This window comes from Tenrec ecaudatus, chromosome 3 (assembly GCF_050624435.1).
Source record: "Tenrec ecaudatus isolate mTenEca1 chromosome 3, mTenEca1.hap1, whole genome shotgun sequence".
Taxonomy (NCBI): Eukaryota; Metazoa; Chordata; class Mammalia; order Afrosoricida; family Tenrecidae; genus Tenrec; species Tenrec ecaudatus.
In genome coordinates this window covers 196261035-196277879 of record NC_134532.1, presented here as the reverse complement: position 1 = coordinate 196277879, position 16845 = coordinate 196261035, and the positions used below count along the sequence as shown (strand labels likewise).

The window sequence follows — 16845 nt, the reverse complement described above, 5'->3', positions numbered from 1 at the left end:
TTTTTCTCCTGCAGAGCAGTTCATGGTTTCAAACCACAGAGCACTGCACCACCAGCGCTCCCTTGGAGGCATTATGCTGCGTGAAATGAACCAATTGCAAAAGGCCAAGTACTGTATGAGACCGCTGTTGTAAGAAGTCAAGAAAAGCTGTTGACGCTCAGAGAAACATTCTTCGGTGGTTACTAGAGATGGGGGAAGAAGAGGGGAAATTACGGACTAGAGGGTAGACACATATTAACTGGGGTGAAGGGAAAGGCAAGAAACAAAAGCAAAAATGAGGAATGCAGGGGGGACATTGAGAGGAACCCAAGGGTTAAAGGCAGCAGAGGTAAATCTCGTTACTGACAGACACCCCCTTCACTAACCGACATCAATGAGCAGATGTGTAGACAGGGAGGCTGAAGAGGGATGAGAGTGAACATGCCCATAAATATGGAGAGATTTCATAGAGGAGATTTAAGTATGTTTATTTACCTTTGCTACAAATATATCCATGAATGTGCTAGAGCTTCCCAGGGGAAGGTTATGGATTCTTCATGGATGTAACCAAACCTTGAGGGAAAGAGACACTGGGCCTGGGGGCTCTGAACCATAGTTTCAGGGGATACCAAGGTCAATTGGTATAACATAGTCTAACCAGGTCATTAGATTTGATGTCAACTTGAATTTGTATGAAAGTGTAGGGCCAGAGCCTGACTTATCAATCAGGTCTCTGCCTGATGATGCCTCCTTGGGGGTGTGGCTTTTTTATAAGGGAGGAACTGGGACCTTCCCCTCTCTCTTGCTCTTCGCCTTCATCCTTGCTGGGACTCTGTATCTACCTCTAGGGGAGGCCCCATGTGGGCCCTCCGACCTTGAGAGCTGTTGGCGCTCAGCCATGTTTCCACTGACCTTGGATCCACGTAACTCTTCCCCCACCAGCCCGTGATCTCTCTTCTTCCACTTTACCTTTCGGCATTATCAGCCAGCAGCTGTGGGAGTCTGAGGAGGGCGCTGGCAGGCATTGGTGCCTTCTTGATGTGAATCTACTTCTTGCTATAAAGTTCTTTCTTGCACATAGATGAGTGTCACTGGTTTGTTTCTCTAGACATCCATAAAGACAAAGTTCCACATTGTACTTTGGTGAGCAGTGACTGGGGTCCTAAACATTAAAGTATCCTGATTAGAGTGTGAGAAAAAATGTGAAAAAACTAAAAATTATTAAAACAGACCAGACTTACTGGTCTGGTAGAGGCTGGTACAACCCCCAAAACAATAGGTCATAAGCACCTACTACTAATCAGGTCTGGAACTGAACTCACCCCCATGACTGGATTTTCAACCAAACCAATATGCATAGGTGCCGTCATGATTCTGATTGGCGGAGACCCTGTGCACAGCAGAAGGAAACAACACCCAGTCCTGTGTCTTATGATTGAGCCCACTTTTTGCTGCCTCTCTGTTTTCCCAAGCATGATGTCCTTGTCCGGGGCTAGTCTCTACTGATATCATGTCCAAAGTACTTGAGATAAAGTCTTGCTAACCTTGCCTCTAATGAGCATTCTGGCTGTAGTAGGGGGTACCTCCCCCCAATGGATTTTTCCCCAAAACTATGTATTTAAATTTTTTTACAAAACAACCTTACCAACCTTCAAAGCACTCTCCATGATGATACATTTGTCAAATCTGCAATTCCATTCTTGGAAACACTTTTCACTCATCTGTTTGAATGGCTGACAGCACCTCCCTCATTGTTTTCTTCACCTCTTCTACATCATCAAATTGCTGTCTCTTTCATTCCCCTCTTCATTCATGGAAACAAAAAGAAGTCACACAGTGAGGTCAGGTGAGTCAGGTGTGGGGGACAAGAGAAGCATGCTGTTTTTTGTCAAAGACTCACATTGAGATCGCTGTGTGAGCAAGTGCATTGTCATGGTGGCAAAACCAGTCCCCTCTCTGTCACATATCAGGCCTTTTTTGTCACACATTGTTATGCAATCTTTTCAGAACCTCTAAGTAGAAAACTTGATTAACAGTCTGACCTGGTGGAAGGTACTGTTGGGGAAGTTGACGGACACCAGGTTGAGGTTTGTCATCAATCAACGTTTAGCTTTTTTGAAATGAGACAACCACTTGTACACTTGAGTTTTTCCTATAGCACTGTTCTTGTAAGTTGTGTTCAACATCACAACAGTTTTTGCAGTATTTTTCCCAAGTGGGAAACAAAATTTCACAGCCACACACTGTTCTCTTAAATCAGCCTTCACAAAAAAATGAGGTTTGAGCAAAACTGCTTTTATGAAAAACTTCACTGTGACCAGAAAACCTTTCCAGGTAATGCCACTGGGTGCACTAAGAGCAAGTAGTTCAAAGCTCACCTAATGGGAAATGGGTTTACAAGAAAGCTCTGCTCAGTGGTGCCTTTTCCATTTGTTGAGGGGTACTCCCTCATACTTCTTCCACCACAGATCCGTTGGTTGCTTGGGCAGTGTGTGGTACTTTCGAGATTCTTCAGCAACGCCACAGTTCAAGTGCATCCGTTTTTCTGCAGTCCTCCTATCCAGTGCACAACTTTCACATGCATGCGCTGCAGTGGACATTCCGTGGTGTGGGTCAAATTGGCACCATTGCTTTTCATGGTCTGAGGAGGCCGCGTGCAGCACATTCACCTCATGCAACTCGTCTGTTGTTCCCTTGACTCTGGCTTCCCTAAGCTTGCATTGTGGATCCCAGCAATCCTTGACAACTTCAACCTTTCCCCCATTTGTCATGCTGCTACTTTTTGGTCCATTTGTGAGGATTTGGGTCTTCTTTGTATTGAACCATAATTTATACGGAAGCTGCAATCATTGATCTTCATCAGCAAATGCTTTAAGTCTTCCTCACTTTCAGCAAGCAAGGTGATGTCATCTGTATATAGCATGTTGTTAATAAGCTGTCTTCTCATCTTGCTGCCATAATCTTTGCATATAAGCCAGCTTATATGATTATTTGCACAGCCAACAGATTAAATAAGTACTATGAGAGGCTACAACCGTAATGGACACCTTTCCTAATACTAGACCAGGCAGTATTCCTGGTCCTGTTCACACAGCTGCCTCTTGATCTGTGTACAAGTTCAGCAGGATGACAACGAGCTGTTCTGGAATTCTCATTCTTCTCAAGGTTATCCCTAGTTTTTTAGGATCCATGCAGTCTGATGCTTTGGCATAGTCAATGAGACACAAATAAGCATCTTTCTGGTATTCTCTGCTTTCAACCAAGACCCATCTGACATCAGTAATCATATCCTTTGTTCCATATTGAATCTGGTCTGGACCTCTCACAGCTCCCTGTCAATGTACCAAGCAACTATTAGTGAATGATCTTCAGCTAAATTTTACTTCCATGTGAAATCAATGATGGCGTTTCATAATTTGAGCATTGTGTTGAGCCACCTGTCTTTGGAATGGGCACCAGGGAGAAGGTGAAGATATTAGCTCTAAAGAGGAAGGTGCTGTCTTCCTCTGAGACCAAACAGGAAATAGGGAAGAGATAAAATGTGATGCCCCTTTGAAGTAGAGAACAGAGAAGCGACAGAGTTCGTGCCACCATCAGCCTCAGTGAGGGGGGGCCGCAGTTAGCTATGAAATACTTGTAGGGCGGAAATTTTTGGAAGACTGGGTTAGCAAATCAAATAGAGATAAATCAAATAAAATTGAGAAGCACCAAAGTTGAATAGCACGGGCCTATGGTGTGTCCTAAAAGAGAATGGGGAAAGGTAGAGCCAGCCTGACACCTAGTTCACAATTGTGTTAGAGTTTCTCCTTACTCTTTCTGGGTAAAATTACTTGTAGACACAATAAAACAATATGTGCTTATTATGGTAGAAATCTGAGAAGTCCACTCTATGTCCTCATCCAAAGGAATGTAAAAACGCTGAACCAGATGAAGATGAGGACAGGCCTTGCCAGAGGAGACTTCCTTCCTTGTTGATAGCACTTCATTAGTCGGCACCCTCCTGAGATAAGATAAGGGCACAGACCAAGAGCTTGACAGACTCAGTTGAGTTCCTCTGGCACTAGTCAACAATTAGCGTTTTGTAAGGACCTGCTGTGTGTAGGGATGCTGGGCAGCACACAGAGGCCCTGGGTAGTGCAAGTGGATAAGGGCTCAACTACTAACTAAAAGGTTGGTGGTTCAGATTCACCCAGCAGTGCCCTGGAAGAAAGGACTGGTGAGAAGTTTCTGAAAGTTAGCAGCTTCCAAAACTCTAGAGCAGAGTTTTACTCTGAACTACATGGGTTTTCATGGATTAGCAGCTGCTTTGGGTGTCGGTCTTGTACCGAGCCGCTTCCACTAATCTCAGTGCAGGATCTAGTAGTGCTTTACAGAAGAGGAAACTAATACTCGAGAAGTCAAGAAACTTACCCCAAAGCACCAAACCAGAAGCCAAACTTGGGGCCATTAAGTCAACTCTGACTTACAGCGACCGTATATCGAGAGTAGGGAACCCCAAGGAAGCACACATCATTCCTCTAGCTCCTGAGTGCTTCCTCCCACCCCCCACCCCCTGTGCCAGTTCTACTTTACAAATCTGACTAGACTGGAAAATACACATTGGTACAGATAAGAGCTTTCAACACATAGAATTCAGGACAGATAGCCCCTCAGGAACAGTAGTGGGAGTAGCAATATCATGAGGGTAGGGGCGTGGTTAGTGGGGAGAAAGGGGGAACCCATCACAAGGTTGGATATATAGCCCACCTCCCAGGGGGACACATAACAGAAATGTGGGTAAAGGTAGACTATGGATAGTGTAAGACCGAAATAACAACAATAATATATAATTTACCAAGGATTCACGACTGTGGGAGGGGAAAAGAGATGAGCTGATACCAAGGGATCAAGTAGAAAGAAAATGTTTTGGGATTGTTGGCAACATGTGTACAAGTGTGCTTAATACAGTTGAATGATGGATTGTTATAAGATTTGTAAAGAGCCCCCCCCCCACAGTAAAACGATTAAAATTTTTTTAAAGAAACTGATATCAATATGGAAGGTAGTCTCCAGTGACAAATCCTGTCATCCTTATCTGGTTCAGCATTTTCATCATCTTGTGAAGGCGTGGATAGTATACCTCTCAAATTTCCTAGTGATGTGGAATGCAGGAGCACATTAGAATACAGAATGGGAATCTAGGGTTATCTCAATTTAGAAAGGTTCACACAAGAAGAAATGTAACAGATAAAAATGTAATCTTCTGCTTAGGCCCAGAAACAAGTGCATAAGTGAGTTATCTTAGACCTGGGCCACGTAGAAGGAAAAAATGCTGAAAGGTTTTAGATTTCTCATTTTAAGGAGTGCAGCAAACAGAGGGAAATAGAGAATAAGGGAGCTGTGGAAGTCCACTTCATCTGAGGATCAATTAAAGGAGAGAGGGTGGGCTCAGGGAGCGATGGAAGGGAACAGGGTCTTCAAATCTTTCTGAAAGGATAGAAGATAAATTAGATGTGTTCTCTTGGACCTCGGTCGTTGAAACGGGACTAATAAACAGAACAACAGAGATCCAGAGTTTTACTCAGTCAGAATAACTTACACTAAATAAGACCTGTTCAAAACTGCCTTGCACTGCACTGGGACTTAATGTGTCACTGTGGTCACTAGGTGTGCCTTAAACAGAAACTGAGCACTTACTTGAACTCTTTCTAGCCTGCCTGTGAAGTCCCTGCCAAGACTAAGCGTTGTCTGAGAAGCTATCAGCCGAACAAAGCATTTCTATACTATTTTGCCAAAAATTAAACTCCGCTTTCTTCTGTACCGTGTTTGCAACCTGATTTAGCACTGCGTTAGAAGTATCATGGTGTATATTAACACAACGTGTTTTGAGAGGAAGCTGTACAAACTATACTTTTTCATCTGGAATGTGCCAAGATGTTTAGAATGACCAGTTTAGGTCATGAGTATGTCTTTGAAGAGGATGTATATTTCACTTGGATACAATTCTTACAAAAGATTATACTGAAACTGGTACCAAAATTTTCCTCAAATCACATTATGTAGAATTTTTTGTAATTAACTTTTATATGCAATAAATTGCCTTTAATATATATAACCAGTTGTCTACAGATGGGCTTTGGGTCTGCACTCCCCCGTATTCACAATAATGTGATTTTTTTTGTTCTGATGATGCTTGATATCTTATCCCTTTGACACCTCGTGATCACACAGGTTGGTATGCTGCTTCAATGTGGGCTTTGTTGCTTCTGAGCTAGATGGCCACTTATTTATCTTCAAGCCTTTAAGACCCCAGACACTAGATCTTTTGATAGCCGGGCACCATCAGCCTTTCTTCACCACATTTGCTTATTCATCTGCTTTGTCTTCGGCGATTGTGTTGGGAAGGTGAGCATCATGGAATGCCAGTTTAATAGAACAAAGTATTCTTGCATTGAGGGAGTACTTGAGTGGAGGCCCAATGTCCATCTGGTACCTTAATACTAAACCTATACATATAAGCACATACATCTATTTCCACATCCATATATATATATTTACTTACATATGTACATGCCTTTATTTAGACCTCTATAAATGCCCTTTTTCTCCTAGCTCTTTCCTCTATTTCCTTTTACTTTCCTCTTGTTCCACTATCATGTTCAGCCTTCATTTGGGTTTTAGTAATTCCTCTAGGTTACATTACCCTTGGTCACACTCTATCAGGCCTCCTACACCCTTCTCGCCACCAATTTGGATCACTTGTTGTTCCCTTGTCCCTGGGTTTATTAATGCCACTTCTTTCCCCCCCACCTTCTCCCCCCACCACCCCCGCGATGTCCCCCTGGAACTCTGTCCCGTTGTTTTCTCCTCCAGATTGTTCATCCAGCCTCTTATTTAGACAGACCTGCAAAGATAATAACATGCACAAAAAACTAGATAGAGCAAAACCAAGCAACAAAAGAAAACAAGCAACAACAAGCCAATGACAAAAAACAACAACAGGAAAGAGAAGCTTATAATTAGTTCAGGACTGTTTTTTGACCTTTAGGACAATGTTTTCCCATTGAGTCTGATGGGGTGCCAAACCCTGGTCCCAAAGTCTATTTCTGGTATTCCCTGGGGATTTGTTGCTCTCTGTTCCTCTTGCTGTTCTGTTGCACGCCCTTAGTGTTTTTCCTTGGTGTGGTGGGATCAGATCGGGCGCAATTCCCACACTGTGTCTCCATTGTTGTCCCCTGTAGGTTATGGGTCAGTGAGGGATGTCATGTCTCATAGTGGGGCTGACATATGGTCTTCTCTGTGGTTTGGTGAGCTAGTCAGGGTGCAGTGTAGTAATGATGAAACATACAACTTTCCTCTAGTTCCTAAATGCTTCCTACACCCCCGCCACTATCATGATCCCAATTCTACCTTACAAATCTGGCTAGACCAGAGGCTGTACACTGGTACAGATAAGAACTGGAAACACAGGGAATCAGGGCGGATGATCCCTTCAGGACCAGTGGTGAGAGTGGTGATATGGGGAGGTTGGAGGGCGGGTGGGGTGGAAAGGGGTAACCGATTACAAGGATCTACATATAACCTCCTCCCTGGGGGACGGACAGCAGAAACATGGGTGAAGGGAGAGTCGGAGAGTGTAAGATATGACAAAATAATAATTTATAAATTATGAAGGGTTCATGAGGGAGGCGGGAGCAGGGAGGGAGGGGAAAAAGAGGAGCTGATGCCAGGAGCTTAAGTGGAGAGCAAATATTTTGAGAGTGATGAGGGCAATGAATGTACAAATGTGCTTTACACAATTGATATATGTATGGATTGTGATAATAGTTGTATGTGCCCCTAACAAATGATTAAAACAAAACAAAACATGACATGTTTTTTGTATTTTTTCCAGAATATCAATAGAAAGTTATTTGGCTATAGCTTGAAAACCTCAAGTTTGCTTTCAAAAGATTTTAAAACATTATCACTGATATTCATAAATAAAAGGTGAAGGTCAAAATAGAAAGTGTCTGTTTTCCAATTTAGCCCTTTCAAGTGTACTTAATTCAGTGGTTCTCTTTGGATTGAAGCAGCCATGGGGGCACAGCGGGTTAAGCACTGGGCTGGGCAGTGAGCCCACCAGCTGCTCTGACCGAGAGAGGTGAAGCCGTCTGCTTCTGCAGGGCCTGACCCCGTCGAGCAGCTCCGCTCTCATCTATGCGAGTCAGAATGGGCTCGATAGCCGTAGATTTGGGTTGGTTTACAACTTATTGAAAATAATTACTTTTCTTGTTTTTTAGGTGTAATCCCTTTTCATGGATTTTCAATGTATGGTAAGTTGAGCTTTCAAATATCTCATTGCTTTTATTACACTTTAGAAAATGAAACAACTAAGATCACACTTCAAATCACATCACCCACAAACTTACCAAGTGACTGTGAGTATTCTTAGTCATTGAGCTTGGTGTCTATTCATATGCTGAATTAAACAAGTAACCAGCGATAAGAAAAACAGCAACAAAAGTAATAGAAGGCCACCACTCTGATGGCACCAGAGTGGTGGGGTGGTTTGCCATGTTCTAATCCAGGGAAACCAGCTACGCATTCGGTTCTACTCCGTGTGAACTGACTTGGTTTTGATTCCTGAACTAATTCTCATTGGTCTGTTTCAAAATAAAGAAAGGTCAGAAAGAACCCGAAAGGAAGGAGAGCACTGTATGCAAGCTCTTGACGAGTTCAGGCTACTGGTGGATGCAGTAGCCACCCCACAACCTTGGGCACTTGTCCTGTCCTGAGCTCGGAGTCCCTATGGGAAGCACCTTGTGGAGGAGGGCCTTTCTATCCTGCTGGGGCATTGGAGGAGGACTGTAGGTGAAGATTAGCAGGAGGAAGAATGCCCTAGGCGTAAATGCCACTGATTTTTAAGTGTTTATGTGTTACATATAAACTTGTTAAAGGTCATTGTTGCCTTTATTTCTAGCCCCCACCTTTAGAATACACAAAAATGCTTTAATATTTTACCTTTATAACAAGAGGCAGCAATGAACTAACACTTTTCTGTGTAGAAAGCCCAGGTGGAGTTCAATATCAGGAAGTTGTGGTGAGTGACATAATGGAAAACTTGGAAAAGGAGCACACCGTGAACCAGGTTCTGAATTTCAGATTATACTGCCCTGATCATTAGTTGTGGGCATGGGCTTTATTTATTATCCGAAGTCATGGCATTTTCATTGACCCCTTACATGTGGGTATAGTTGCATTCATGCACCCTCTTTCACTAATTTAAAGATAGAAAAGATGAAAAGGAACAGATTTTCACCTCTAATAATAAAATGAAGACCCCTTTTTTTCTTCCATATTCAGAACGGCAAGTTCAAAATCTGCTCAGTGGTGCACTTGTCTGATTTAGCAGGCACTTAATGGTGTGAGGAAAGCGTAGTTCTCCAAGCAGTTTCAGTATAGGAAACACAGTCTCTGCCTGCTAGTTTACAAGCACTGAAGGAGGTGGAGGTTGTGCAGCCAAGGGGAAAACGGCCGGGAAGGCAATACAGATGGAAACATTTTGATACCGAGTTCATTTTACTGTTTTAGAAAAATATTTTAAACATCCACAAATGCTGAAGCAGCAACCACTTATCTCTACTCCATATTCTAAAATACTGAAGTCATCCTCAAGGAATTTGAGTGAGCACTTGACCACTTCAGTTTTAGTCTCTATCTCTTTAAAATAATGCTGGATCTCTTGTGAAAAAAGTGGATTCAGAACTTTTCTCTAATTTAAACTGACCTTTCCCAGTCACCGTATGCAGATTCCCAAAGTCCTAGTGTAAGTGGAGCTTCTTGGGTTTTCATAAGTAAATCCATAAAATTCAATTCTTAATTGGTAAAAAGATAATGCATTAAATTCATTTTACAGCAGAATTAACTAGGGAAAGATGCTTAAAATAGAAAATTAAGTTATTTAAAAGATTTTTGCATGATATACATAAGAGATGAAAGCCTTTCAAATTCATAGCTACAAGGGGGTACCAAAAAAAAAACCGGAACCCCCCATCCCCACCAGACCAAATTTTGTTACAAAACAGCCTTATCACTTTCAAAGTACTCTCCTTTACATTTCATACATTTGTCAAATCTGCACCTCCCTCGTTTTTTTTTCTTCACCTCTTCAACATCGACAAATCACTATCCTTTCATGTTCTTCTTCATTCATGGAAACAAAAAGAAGTCACACAGAGCCAGGGCAGGTGAGTCAGGGGCATGGGGCAAGAGAGGCAGGCTGTTTTTTGGGGGTTTTTTTGCCAAAAACTGGCACACTGAGATGGCTGCATGAGCAAATGCATTGTTGTGGCAAAACCCGTTCCCCATCTGCCACAAATCAGACCTTTTTGTTGCACACTGTTATGCAGTCTTTTCAGAACCTCTAAATCGAAAGCTTGATTAACACTCTGACCTCACAAGTTGACATTTTTGTCCATTCAGGAAGTTGATGGACATCCAGAACTAGGTTTGCCATCAATCGACATTTCACCTTTTTTGAAATGAGGAAACAACTCATACACTTGAGTGTTTCCCATAGCATTTTCCTCGGAAGCTGTGTTTAACATCACAACAGTTTCTGCAACATTTTTCCCCAACAGGAAACAAAATTTTAAAGACGCATACTGTTCTCTTAGATCAGCCATCACAAGAAACGATGTTCAAGCTAAACTGCTTTTATGAAAAAATTCACTGTGACTAGAGAGAACTTTCCCAGGTGATGCCACTGGGTGCACTGACCCAGAACTGCTTGCACAAAGCTCACCTAGTGGGGAAAATGTATGCTATGAAAGCTCTTCCCAGTGGAGCTTTTTCCATTTTGAGGGGGTGTAGGGAGCTATACCCTAATATGAAGAAATAAGGAAATTCAGCATTAAAAATTGTGGTCTCTTGAATAGTAACTGATGGTAATTTTTAAAATTAGGTATGTTTATAGGAAAGTGCTTAGATTAAAATTCTGTTCATCATTCCTTTACTGGAAATGATCATTTAAGATTAAAACTATAAGACCTTCAGATTCAGATTACAGATTTTTATATATCAGTAATTAACATCTGAGGAAAATTATGAACCATAAAATTATGTAAATTCTAACTCTTCCCTTTAAATATATAATAATACAATGTATTTGGACTACATGTCAATTTCTTTGTCTTGGGTTTTATTAGAACATGAACTCTTTTTTATATCCATACAATACATATTATTATTATTATTTAATCATTTTATTGGGGGCTCTTACAACTCATCACAATTCATACATACATCCATTGTATCAAGCAATTTGTACATTTGTTGCCATCATCATTCTCAAAACATTTGCTTTCTGCTTGAGCCTTTGGTATCAGCTCCTCATCTTTTCCCCCTCTCTCCTCACTCCCCCCTCCTTCATGAACCCTTGATAATTTATAAATTATTATTATTTAGTCATATCTTACCCACTTTCCTGTTGTCCATCCCCCAGGGAGGAGTTTATATGTAGGTCTTTGTAATCGGGTCCCCCTTTCCACTCCATCCTCCCTCCACCCTCCTGGTATTGTCACTCACTACTGGTCCTGAAGGGATCATCCGTCCTGGATTCCCTGTGTTTCCTGTTCCTATATCTACCAGTGTACATCCTCTGGTCTAGCCAGATTTGTAAGGTATAATTGGGATCATAATAGTGGCAGGGGGGAAAGCATTTAGGAACTAGAGGCAAGTTACATGTTTCATCATTGCTATACTGCACCCTGACTGGCTCATCTCCTCCCCAAGACCCTAATGAAAGGGAATGTTCAGTAGCCTACAGATGGGTCTTGGGTCCCCAATCTATACTCCCCCTCATTCACAATGATTTGAATTTTTTGTTCTTTGATGCCTGATATCTGATCATTTCGACACCTCATGGCTGGTGTGCTGCTTCTATGTGGGCTTTGTTGCTTCTGAGCTACATGACCACTTGTTTACCTTCAAGCCTTTAAGACCCCAGATACTAGATCTTTTGATAGCTGGGCACCATCAGCTTTCTTCACCACATTTGCTTATTTACCTGAGTTGTCTTCAGCGATCATGCTGGGAAGGTGAGCATCATGGAATGCCAGTGTAATAGAAGAAAGTGTTCTTTCATTGAGGACAAACTTGAGTGGAGGCCCAATGTCTATCTGCTACCTTAATACTAAACCTGTAAAATGTACATAGATCTATTTCCCTATCCTCATATATAAATATGTTTACATATGTACATGCCTTTATTTAGACCTCTGTAAATGCCCGTTTGCCTTCTAGCTCTTTCCTCTATTTCCTTTTACTTTCCTCTTGTCCCACTATCATGTTCAGTCTTCATTTGGGTTTCAGTAATGCCTCTCAGTTATATTACCCTTGCTAACATCCTACCAAGCCTCCTATACCCTCCTCACCACTGATTTGGATCACTTGTTGTTCCCTTGTTCCTGGGTTTGTTAACACCACTTCCTTAACCCCCTCCCATGTCCCCTCAGAACCCTTGGTCCCATTATTTTCTACTCCATATTTTTCATTCAGCCTATCTTATTTAGACAGACCTGCAGAGATAATAACATGCACAAAAACAAGATGGACCAAAACCAAGCAATAAAAGAAAACAAAGCATCAATAACAACAAAAAGCCAATGACAAAAAAAAAAGCCTGTAATTATTTCAAGGACTTTTTGTTGGCCTTTAGGAGTGTTTTCCAGTCACATCTAATGGCGAACTATGCCCTGGCCCCAAAGTCTATTTTTGATATTCCCTGGGGATATGTTGCTCTCTGTTCCCCTTGCTGTTCTGTTGCACACCATTAGTGTTTTGCCTTGGTGTGGTGGGATCAGATCAGGTGCAGTTCCCACACTGTGTCTCCATTGTTGTCCCCTGTAGGGCTATGGGTCAGTGAGGGATGTTGTGTCTCATAGTGGGGCCGACCATATGGTCTCTGTGGATTGGCTGCTCTGAGCAGGAATATCATCCTTAAGGCTTGGTGGGCCAGGATATGCTCCACTCTCTTCTCCCCCCTCCATTTGCTCCCATGTGCTCTTATCAGACATGTCTTTCTCCCTGAGCTGCAACTTCAGTGCTCTCCTCTGAAATAATTTTTTCAGGGGAGAGGGGCGGGTGTCCATGTAGTTGTGATTGGGCTGGCCCCTCAGACCTCTCTCCTGGTTCCCTCCTCCATGCTGGTATGTTGCATTCACAGCTTGGAGCATCCGGTTGAAGTCTGGTCCCTCCTTCCCTGTGGAGATAAAAACAATACCCTCCCCTTAGGTGGGTTAGTGCCCTGTTCCCCAGCTACCCATGTCTTCCCCTCCCCCACCTTTTTAGTTGACTACCATATGTATCCCTAGATAGGGTCTGGTCCCTACCATACTACCTGGTCCTCGCCCCAGGAATGATTGTATACAGTAGTTTTTTCCCTATGCCCCTTTTGCATTTTTTAAGCTTACCTCATTGGACTCATGTTGTACTTATCCTTTTATGCTTGGCTTACTTCGCTTAGCATAATTTCCTCCATTTCTTCCCAAGCGGTGATGTGCTTCATATGTTCACCACTGCTTTTTAGCAAGGCGTAGTACTCCATTTATGCCACAGTTTTTTAATCCATTCGTCAGTTGATAGAAATTTGGGTTGTTTCCAGGTCCTTGCAATTGTGAACTGTGCCACAATGAACATTGAAGCACAGATGTCTGGCCGTGGTTGTTTCTTGCCTCTTCTGGGTAAATGCCCAGTAGGGGGATTGCTGGGTGCTATGGTAGCTAGATTGCCATCTGTTTTAGATATCGCCAGATTGATTTCCATAGTGGCTGTACATACCTCCAGGTCCACCAGCTGTGGATGAGAGTTCCTGTCTCCCCACAGCCCCTCCAACATTTGTTTCTTTCTGATTTTTTGAATTGGACTATCTTTGAGGGTGTTAGAGAGTATCTTTTGTATGGCTAAAGATTGGGAACATTGGCCATTCGGATTTCTGCCCCTGTGAAACTTCTATTCAGGTCCTTTGTCTACATCCTCAGTGGGCAGTTAGTTTTTCTCTTCTTGTAAGCTTGCAAAGTATGGTAAATTTTAGTAATAAGGCCTTTGATGTGTCATAGCAAAAGATGTTTTCCCAGTCAGTGGGCTCTCTTATTACTCTCTTGGTGAATTATTTCAATGTACACAGGTGTTATGTCTTAAGTATACCCACTTTTCAGTTTGTGCCTCCTCTATGTTTGTGTCCTTCGCTATTTCTGATAGCCTATATATTCCCTGTGCCAAAGTTCGCAGGTTAGTGCCAATTCTCTCATTGATGGCCCTAATAGTTTGGGGTTTTACCTTGAGATTTGTGATCCACCTTGAGTTTTTTCTTGTGTATGGAGTGACAAAAGGGTCTTGCTTCATTTTTCTGCAGTTACATAAACAGTTTTTCCAGCACCACTTTTTGAAGTGGGCGTCTGCTTCCCATTGAATATTTTTGGGCCCTTATCAAAGATCATTTGTCTGTATGCTGATGCTTTTATTTCTGGGTCTTCAGTTCTTTTCCATTAGTCTGAATATCTGTCACTCTTCCAATACCATGCAGTTTTGACAACTCTGGCTGTATAATATGTGCTAAAAGTAAGGTAAAGCAAGTCCCCCCACTGTCTCCTTTTTCTTAAGGAAGTCTCTGCTAATTCTGAGTTTCTTCCCTCTCCATATGAAGTTGGTAATCAATTTTTCGATTTCTTTGAAGAAAGATGAGGGTAATTGTATCAGGATTGCATTAAACTTATATAGTACCTGACATCTTTACTATATTGAGTCTTCCAATCCATGAGCATGGGATATTCTTCATTTTCACTCTTTTTTTGTCATAGTGTTCTGTGGTTTTCCTCGTATAGATCTTTTGTTCTTTTAGTCGGGTGTATTCCTAGTTATTTCAATTTGTGCTTGGCTATTGTGAAGGGTACCACCTTTTAGGTCTCCTCTTCTGTGGTCTTATCCAATGTGTATAGCAGTCTGATGAACTTGTTTGTTGATCTTGAATCCTGCCACTCTGTCAAACTCCTCTGTTGCTTCCAGTACTCCCCTTGTGGAGCTTTTGGGATTTTCTGTATATAAAATATTATCTGCAAATAACGATAGTTTCACCTCTTCATTCCCCAGGGGAATATCTTTGATGTCTTTTCTTTGCCTTATGCTGTTAGCTAAAACCTCTAGTACAATGTTAAATAAGAGCGGGGACAAGGGGTATCCTTGTTTGGTCCCCCTTTTTAGTGGGATTGTGTTAGTCTTTTCTCTATTGACTACCATGTTGGCTGTTGGTTTTTCATATATAGCTTGTATTGTCCTGAGGAATTTTCCTTCCATTCCTATCTTATCAAGTGTCTTAAACAGGAATTGGTGTTGGAGTTTGTCAAATGCTTTTTCCGCATCTAATAATATTATGTGATTCTTATAGTTTTTCATGTCAATGTGGCGAATGATACTAATGGTCCTTCGTATGTTGAACCATCCCTGCATCCCTGGTATGAGTCCCACTTGGTCATGGTGAATTATTTGTTTTATATGCTTTTGTATTCTATTAGCCAGTATTTTTTAAGGATTTTTGCATCGATGTTCATTAGGGATATTGGTCTGTAGTTCTCAATTCTTCTGGTTTCAGTATCAGGGTTGTACTAGCTTCATAGAAGAATTTTGGGAGTTTGCCGTCTATTTCTACATTATGGAAGAGTTTGTTTAGGATTGGTGTTAGTTCTTTGCCAGTGGTCTGTTGATTGTGTTTATCCTTTCAAAGAAGCAACTTTTAGTAGCACTAATTTTTCCATAGTTTTCGTATTTTCCCTCTCCTGAATCTTACCCCTGATTTTTATTACTTCTTTTCTTTTGCTATTAGTAGGATTGTCCTGCTGACTCTGCTCTTGTTGCTGTAAATTTTGTGCCAGCATATCAATCATGGGTCTCTCTTCCTTTTTCAGGTGTGCATGTATTGCTATGAAACTTCCTCTGATAACTGCCTTTGCCGTGTCCCTTAAGTTTTGGTACATCGTGTTCTCGTTCTTATTGGTTTCTAGAAGTTTCCTAATTTCATCTCTGATCTGTGCCAGCACGCACTCCTTTTTGCTCTTTTTTTTGGTCTTCCTTTTGTTGATTTCCAGCCTTGTGGTACAGTTGTCAGAGAGAGAGAGAGAGAAAGATGTGGTCTATCTTTTAATATGTGCTATGCGGACTTGAAAAGAATGTCAATTTGTATTTGGATGAAAAGCACTGTAAATATCTATCAGGTCGAATTGTCTAATTGTAGTGTTTAGATCTCTAGCCTCCTTGTTGTTTCTTTCCCTGTGATCTTTCTCAGAGAGCAGTGTATTTAAGTCACCCACTATAATTGTGGAGTCTGTGGTTTCTTTTTTCATCCTATGGAGTGTTTGGTTCACTCTTTCAGCGGGTCTCATTTGGGAAATATATGTTTACAATGCTTAATGGTTCTTTGTCTACTGTTCCCTTGAGCATTATTTAGTGTCCCTCCTTACCTCTTTTTATGGTTTGCACTTTGAGGTCAATTTTATCCGAGATTAGCATTGCATCCCCTGCCTTTTTGAATTGCTGTTTGTTTGGCATGCCTATTTTTGATTCTCAGCCTATTTTTGTCTGTAGCCTTGAGATGTGTCTCCTGTAGGCAGCAGATTGATGGGTTGTTTTCTAAGCCAGACTGCTAGCCTCTGTCTTTTCATGCCTGACTTCAGTGCATTGGTATTCAGGGTTATTATCTCCATCTGTGAACTCTGTGATGTCATCTTTTCACCTATTGTATTGGGTGCTTTCCTATCTTCCTTTCTTATTAGTGTGTTATGCATGCATGTATGTGTGTGTATCATTCTTGACTTCTTTCCATCCTTAAGCCAATGCTAGCTTGGGGTCTGTTTT

At 41.7% G+C, this 16845-nt stretch overlaps 1 protein-coding gene across 4 annotated transcripts in view; it reads left to right on the top strand.

The window, feature by feature from the left end:
• The window catches only part of TBC1D19 (TBC1 domain family member 19), a 134605-nt gene that overhangs the window by 94681 nt on the left and 23079 nt on the right, over positions 1–16845 (top strand). For all 4 annotated transcript variants that reach the window (XM_075544459.1, XM_075544460.1, XM_075544461.1 and 1 more), the window contains one exon: positions 8241–8273. In XM_075544459.1, the coding sequence (XP_075400574.1) occupies positions 8241–8273 (33 nt within the window). The remainder of the gene's footprint in view (positions 1–8240; positions 8274–16845) is intronic.